Genomic DNA, 7,871 nt, shown 5'->3' on the forward strand with positions numbered 1-7,871 from the left:
GCTAGCATTTAGGTTGTGGCTTCTGATCAATTATTCGATATAAATTAGTTCATTCTCTTCACTGTAGTCTGTAGAACGTCTGACCAGTTAAATAAGTAGACTTTTTAACTTGAACTATTCTGAATGTGGGATATCAAAGGATTCTAGGTTGACACCAAGTAAGAAAATTGAGACATGCTGGAGGCAGGACGGAGCTTCTAGTGCACTGTATTTTCAATGATAAATCACCAAGCCGGTGCCCTTTTCGTTTCTTTGTTGCATTTTGGTTCCTGTTGGCACGTTCCTTTCCTGCTTTTCATCCTCTTCCTGTTCCATTTTCCTATAGCTAGGCACATTATCTTCATATGTGTTCCAACTCTGCATATGTTCCGTCTTCGGCGATGCAACTTGAAGGAGCTATTCCCACGGCTGTGTCGACCATCTGCTGCTGATCAAGCGGTGCGCACGAGTGAAAGGCCGCCGTGATCTCGTTATCAGTCAATTCCCCTCTTTTTGCACGAGAAGGAAGAACAGATGCCTGTCCTGCAAGCTGCTCTTCCACTTTGATTCCATCCCCTTGCTTCTGAGCCACGCCTGTTACTAGTCTGTATACATTTTCAGTTACAAATTGCATGACCGTGAACTGTGTGTACATCCTACATCATGTACAAATACAGCACAATGCAAGTTCAGCCCTTGCTGAATATCTTCTTTTGTATTAAGGACTTCAGTTATCAGCATCAGTAGTGGAGTACTGACTACAAGTAAGTTTCGTTACTGATGATGATGATTACTGAAAGGTCATGGTCAGGGGAGGGGCTAGCACTCATGCTTTTCTCTCTTCTAGGCTTCGTCACTTGCTTTGAGAGCGCTTTCTGTCCTTGCCGTCCTCCACTAATGCTGTGCCCGCCCCACTTCTCTTTTATAGCTGCCTGCTGCCAGTCCGATCACTGATCAGTTATCACCTTTGGCCTTGGTGGCTTGGATTCTTCTCCTATCCATCGATCCGCCTGCCGCTGGGTGGTGTCCCACATGTCCAACTGCAGCAACATCACGGCCGCGGCCGCGCCCGAGGCGCCGCGCGCGCCGCCATCGCCGCTGGACTACGACGTGGTGGTGATCCTGGCGGCGATGCTGTGCGCGCTGGTGTGCGCGCTGGGGTTAAACTCGATGCTGCAGTGCGTGGTGCGGTGCACCCGCCGCGCCGTGTCCGACCCCGTCGGGTGGGTCGCGCACCGCCGCGCCAACGCCGGACTCAAGCGCGAGGAGGTCGTCGCGCTGCCCGTGGCCACCTTCGTCGCCTCGGCGGGGCGCTCTCCGGCGCAGCAGCAGCAGCACGCTTCCGCGGGATGCGCCATCTGCCTGTCGGACTTCGCGGACGGCGAGAGGATCCGGGTGCTCCCTGTGTGCGGCCACCGGTTCCACGTCGTTTGCATCGACAGGTGGCTCGTCTCGTACTGCTCCTGCCCGACGTGCCGCCGCCGCCTCTCCTCCGACTCCGCCGTCTGTGGCCACGACCGCCTGCAGGTTCTCACGGCTGTGTGATCAATCAATCGGCACTGTTTTTTTTTCCTCGAGATCAATGCCTTCCGGCATATGCGTAACGTATCTTCAGTGTGAGTGTGACTACTTCTGCATGGTCATCCGGTAACCTGTAACCTGTTCGATGGCAAACTTTGCCATCTTGCATGAGAGCTTCTTTTTTTACGCACCACTGTATGTATGAGATGTTCACCGCTCCTCTCTGTTACACATTTACTGCGTTATATTGTGACAAATTTTCCGGATTCAAATATTCAATATGTAACTACTCCAGTATGAGCGAAAAGAGAAGGGGGGAATGATGCTTGATTTTCAACAACCATTTCATTTCTGAGGCTTACAGAGTGTGCAGTTTTCCGATCATACTTTGATGGCTTGATCAAGGGTCCAAAAATCATACACATAATCCTTTCCTCTAACCCGTGTAGTTTTAATTTGAACACACTCACCAGTGCACATCTTGGACAACTAATTACATTGATGTGGTGGTGGAGTCGTTGGTGCATGACTTCCACTTACCATGGCTCAAAACAAATTCTGGTGTTCACATATTAGATGTATATATATATATAAATTCCATTCCAAGTTTGTTGTGGAGGCCAGAAGTTGTACTTTATTTATTTAAAAATGTACTTTATTTAAAATGCATGTGTGCAAAACCTGCCAAAGCTGTAATATTTTGAATTTTTATAAATAGTATTTTGAAATTACCTTTCAAGAAAAATATAATTATACCATTTTAAAATTTTATATTGTTGGCTGCACACCCTACCTTGTTGTGGAAACATTTAATTTTCAAACAAACAAAAAAAATGCCCTTGCGAAGAAACGAGAAAAAGGATAACATTATCTTCAAAGCCGCTAAGGGTTCAATTCCTAAGTGCTTTTAGCAGGTTTTATTTTGTAGGAATGTCGATGCGCACTCACCTATATGTCATTGTGGTGTGCTCAATGTGTAGTCTCTAGGCCAAAATCATGAAGGTGAGCTTGGCTAGCTATTTTTCGTTTTTCTTTCATACATTTTCGTTACCTTGCTAGTACTCCATTCATTTCTTTTTTTAAAAAAAACGTGCACATATATTAAGATTCAAACATCACAATTATTAACTTTATAAGAGCATGGCGAATATAATACAGCCTGGTTATATATATGTACACACGCTTTAGGTCCCATAATGAAATCTTGTTGAGAAAATAATGCATGCACATTGGCATTTGGCAACAAGCTAGCCGTGGGCATGGATGGCATGTATGTATGAACTACTCCATCCATACCAAATAATAACTCTTTCGACTTTTTTAACCTCAAGTTTGACCACTTGTCTTATTCAAAAAACTTATGCAAACATAGTTAAATTTAAGTCATTCTTGAATAACTTTTATTAATAAAGTAAGCAACAACAAAAGAAGTGATATTTTACTCAAATTTTTGAATAAGACGAGTGGTTAGACCGAGGTCAAAAAAATCAAACGAATTATAATTTGAAACAAGGTTGTACTAATGAACAATTAGGTACGGAAAATACAACCAATGCCTGCAAGTCGCTCTCGTGAGAGACGACAGGAGAAAGGAGGGCAAATTTGGAGGCGATTCCCGTGTTATCTTGGGGGGCGTTAACGTGATGCTCCTCCACGTACTACATAAACCCACTTGATGGCCTGGAGTCGGGAATGGGATGTGATGAGGAAGGCGACGCTGCCGCTGGTTGTTGTCATTGGCTCGCCGCTCCGGAATTTATTTGCCATTGCGAATGGGTCAACATCATCATCAGGATTGGAATAGCTTTCAAGAGATATTGATGCCTGCTGGTCATTGCTTGAGCTGTCTAGCAAGTGCATGGGGTGCGCTCGAGGTGGGGACTGAAAAAATCACTTAAAACACTGTTTATGCTAGTTTGTTGTGAGAAAAAAACACTATCCCAGCTAGAAAAATAAGCCGAACAAGCCGGTTTCTTGCTCAGCCGAACAAGCTCAGCATTGGTGCACGAATTGTGTGATGCCTCATGCTTGGCTGTTGGCTCTCGATATGCGGCCAATCGCGGCAGTGCACGCCAAAAACAATTCAGAGGCAGGCATTTGAGAGCAACGTTTCGCAAAAAGAGACGGCACGAACAGATGCCACGACACATTGAGAACACGAATGCTCGCGTGATGACCCAGCACGAAATGGAACTGTTAAATAGCACGGATTTCATGAGATGAGAGATACGATGAACAAGACCTGCTCCACAGGGCTACACATAGCTCTATACCTTGCCACTCAACGATTCGACAGGAAATAAATATGCCCATCATCAGTCATCAGCCGCTCATCATCGACTTCGATCCTTAGTGTTCAGCTGTTCACCGTATACCTTATTCCGAATTTTGGGAAGGACCACCAAGATTGCAGCCTTCTCACCCTATACTCTTGTGTGTCAAGGCATCAGTGCTTGGAATTGACAAGAGCCATGTGCCCGATCAGATCAAGGACCCGGTTGCTGCAGCAAATTAAAACAAAAAACATCCCCAGGCAAAATAGAAATGAACACATAGCTAAAATGCTGAAAGCACTTTCTTTTTTGGATTCTCACCTGTAGCCCCACTCGTTGTCGTACCAAGACACGAGCTTCATGAAAGAAGAGCTCAGACCAATACCAGCCTTGGCATCAAATATACTGGACCTGAGGTTTCGGGAGGAATTTAATTAGCGACTTCGATTTCCTTCCAGCTCAAGATGGCATATGTGATGTCAAATCGATCTGGAGAGTGGAGACTCACCTAGCATCGCCGACAAAATCATTTGAAACAACGTCCTCATCCGTGTAGCCTAGAATGCCCTTTAGTGTACATAACATTCCTTCTCCTACTTTGTCCTCAAACAATCCAATAGGGGCAAGCCCCTCTGTTTCCTCAAAAAAAAAAAAAAAAATTATGTCAAACAAATTGTATCTCTCCTATATCTTTATATATATTTTTTAGAAAGGCGGCAAGAGCTTTGGCAGATTTTTATTAGACGATGAAAAAGAGAGAGAAAGTTACAAAAAAACGTTTTACAACAACGGCTGTCGGAGGGGGCAGCCGTCGAAACAGCGCACCCCTCTGATCCACTCCGACTTCCAAAGGAAAATACAACTCCGACTTCGAAACGCCCACTGACACCTAAATAGCAATACCCAAACAAGACTGAAAAAAAGGCCTAGCCCTAATTGTCCACCACAATAGGATTCGTCGCCAACTGATGTTGTTGAATATCTTCCTTGCATAGAAGAGCAACTTGTCTAGAAAAGTTGAATTTATCAATAATGTGAAGTCTGTTAGTTTCACCGATTGCATAGCTAAATCCTAATTGATTAAAAGGCTTCTAAGGCACAGTGGAGAGCACGTGAGTCCAGCCAAACTTGGTTACAAAGAATGTAGCAAAGGCATACTGCTCAAATAAAGAGTGTAATCATCAATTGAGTATCGCAAGGTGCAAGAACAAAATAAATTCAGTTTGCATACTTGATAGCTGCTTTCACATCTTCATAGGAAGCACTTTTCTCAATCCGGCAAGTCAAGTCGACAATAGATACATTCGGTGTTGGCACTCGCAAGGCCATACCAGTGAGTTTCCCATTTAATGCAGGAAGGACCTTCCCAACAGCCTGGAACATAGGAAGGAGATAGAACATAAGAACCCCGTACAAAAGAAGTTTCCGGTCTCTTCCTTTGAGTAGAGATAAACCTTTGCTGCACCAGTAGAGCTAGGGATGATGGTCCTGTTCGCTTTGCTGAAAAGTCATGGCTGAAAGTACTGTTCGTTGATTTGTTGTGAGAGAAAAATACTGTTCGTTCACTGAAATAGTGCGGCTCGTAAGACAAGCGAACATGGCCGATGTTTTGACCAGCACCACGTCCTCCCCTCCAATCTTTCATTGAAGGACCATCAACAGTCTTTTGGGTGGCTGAACACATGCAAAACAAAATTATGGTAATTGTAACTTACAACTCAGCAGTCTCCCATGTCTCTTATGACAAATCCTGAAGAGGAGAAAGGAACCTGTTGTAGCATGGACAGTCGTCATGAGTCCTTCAACAATGCCAAATTCCCCGTTGACAACATGCAGAGCATGGATGTATATTAGCATGTCAAGTGATGAGCAGTGATACTGCAGTGGCAGAACTGGAAGATACTCGGCATCCAAAGGGCATGGAACACTAAAAAACAGCTTACTGAAATAGCTATGATTCGTACCTACCATATTCCACGCAAATCCAGAAAAAAGAGAGGCGATTTAGGGAAATAGGAAAACAACCTTGGCAAGGGGAGCAAGGCAGTTCGTGGTACAACTTGCATTAGAGACAACATTCATGCTGGGGTTGTAATTCTTCTCGTTTACTCCAACCACAAACATAGGAGCATCTGCTGATGGAGCAGATATCACCACTTTCTTTGCACCACCCTATTAACCAACAGTGGAAATCTCAGAATTATGATGCATGAAAAATATGATGGCAGATATTTCTTAGCTGATGTACCAAAGAAACAAAAAGTATGCTATGAATTCCCATCCAAAAAAAGAAGAGGAAAAATCCAGCCCACATTTTGCTGGATCCTAATTATTAAATCTGGCATTCTATGTCGCTAGCAACTTTTTAGAAACCGAAATGGTAAGGAAAAAACCCAAAATAAAACCAATCATCACTATAGAAGATATAATCTCATTATATCAGAGAGAGATAGACAAGTGAACACACGATTATTTAGTCACTTGGGGTAGTTCATAGAATGGTTTGTATAAGGCAGTAAGCAAACCTTCAAATGTGCTGATGCTTTCTCAATAGTTGTGAAAACTCCAGACGATTCAACAACATATTCAGCTCCATAGCTACCCCAAGGGATGTCTGAGGGGTCTCTGAAATGGATGATTCAAGTCCATACAACAAAATCATCAGGGGAGAAAAGAGTTATGCAAAGTTGGCATGAGTGACGTGATCACAAGAGAAGTATGTCACCATATCCCAGAGAAAACCTTGGGTTACAAATTTACAACCTATGTGTATAGCTGTTGCCTTATACCAGTGGACATTAAGTACGAAGGACTTGTATCTTCTATCATTTTGCAGTTACAGTATGTCAATATATGCGTGTGACATGCTTGGACAACACTACCAAATTAAATTGATCACTTAACAATAGGTGAAGAGAAGATCGTATCTGTCGGGGACCCATACTAGGGTACCCGAAGAGAAGGAGCTAATAACCATCAACGTCAATATGTCCGAGTGGTCAAGAGCGCGACTATAGTTCCAACTGACCCCTAGGTGCGCAAGCTCCGCCTCTCCCGACCTTAAAGGGTTGGTTTCGCCTCGCCCGGCCTCTAGGGAAGGACTCCGCCTCGCCCGACCCCGAGGCCGCGGGCTCCGCCTCGCCCGACCTTTGGGTCTGCGCTCCGACTCGCCCGACCCTTGGGTCTGCGCTCCGCCTCGCCCGACCCTTGGGTCTGCGCTCCGCCTCGCCCAGCCTCTAGGGGAGGACTCCGCCTCACCCGACCCTGAGGCCGCGAGCTCCGCCTCGCTCGGCCTATAGGGGAGGACTCTGCCTCGCCCGACCCCGAGGCTATGGGCTCCGCCTCGCCCGACCTTTGGGTCTACGCTCCGCCTCGCCCGACCCTTAGGTATGCGCTCTGCCTCGCCCGGCCTGCGAGAAACCTACGCCCCAGCGGCTATGGCACTCTTGCTTACCAGCGTGACTAGAGTTTCCCACCCACACCTCGAACTCTACGGTCTTAACAATAGGAAGGGTCAGAACGCATTAACCCCTTTTTTACACATAAAAAGAAAGAAAGAACAAATTTGTTCAAACGAAACAAAATAACAAGCTTGTTTAAACAAAAGGGTCGGAACTTGTCCGCTTATTACAAAAACGATCGCTCGACCTATTTAACTAAGTAGCCCCTCTAGGGGAGAACTATGCCTTCTATCCTGTCTACCAGGTCCTACGAAAGGGGATCCACCGCTGTCTTCGTCTCCTCTAGCTCGTGGACTTCATAACCTGGCATGTAGCCGTGGCTCATCGCCTCCAGATCGATGTTGTCCCCTTAATGAGAATGAGCAATCGTGAAGGACTGATTGACCCCGGCGCAAAGGGCATTCCTCTCGAGTTGGCGCACCTAGGCCGTGATCTCGACGGCACGAGCCACGAGCGAGTGGGTCCCCTCTAACCGCACCACCTCAAGGTCATCGCAGACCACTTCGAGGGCGGTGCTCAGGGTACCGAGCTCGTCACTCTCCGCCTAAAGATTTCTCCTCACCTCGGCGAGATCCACAACTAGCTCGGCAGAAACGCTCTTAGCCTCTAGCTTCTGGGTCATCTCCCTTTTGAGCTC

The 7,871-nt window shown here is 45.8% G+C and overlaps 1 protein-coding gene and 1 pseudogene across 1 annotated transcript; one reads left to right on the forward strand and one right to left on the reverse strand.

The window, feature by feature from the left end:
• Positions 1-1,005: 1,005 nt before the first annotated feature.
• Positions 1,006-1,679, forward strand: LOC136527615 (RING-H2 finger protein ATL74-like). Its single transcript, XM_066520402.1, has one exon. It carries the CDS (start codon positions 1,012-1,014, stop codon positions 1,522-1,524), a length of 513 nt encoding a protein of 170 aa, XP_066376499.1. The 5' UTR covers positions 1,006-1,011; the 3' UTR covers positions 1,525-1,679.
• Positions 1,680-3,946: 2,267 nt separating this feature from the next.
• Positions 3,947-7,559, reverse strand: LOC136526408 (glyceraldehyde-3-phosphate dehydrogenase GAPCP1, chloroplastic-like; annotated as a pseudogene).
• Between the last annotated feature and the right edge of the window lie 312 nt (positions 7,560-7,871).

Source organism: Miscanthus floridulus, chromosome 19 (genome assembly GCF_019320115.1).
Source record: "Miscanthus floridulus cultivar M001 chromosome 19, ASM1932011v1, whole genome shotgun sequence".
Classification (NCBI taxonomy): Eukaryota; Viridiplantae; Streptophyta; class Magnoliopsida; order Poales; family Poaceae; genus Miscanthus; species Miscanthus floridulus.

Bases quoted from the DNA above. Each gene is read 5' to 3' on its own strand.
- LOC136527615 (XM_066520402.1), top strand. From the start codon at position 1,012: ATGTCCAACTGCAGCAACATCACGGCCGCGGCCGCGCCCGAGGCGCCG.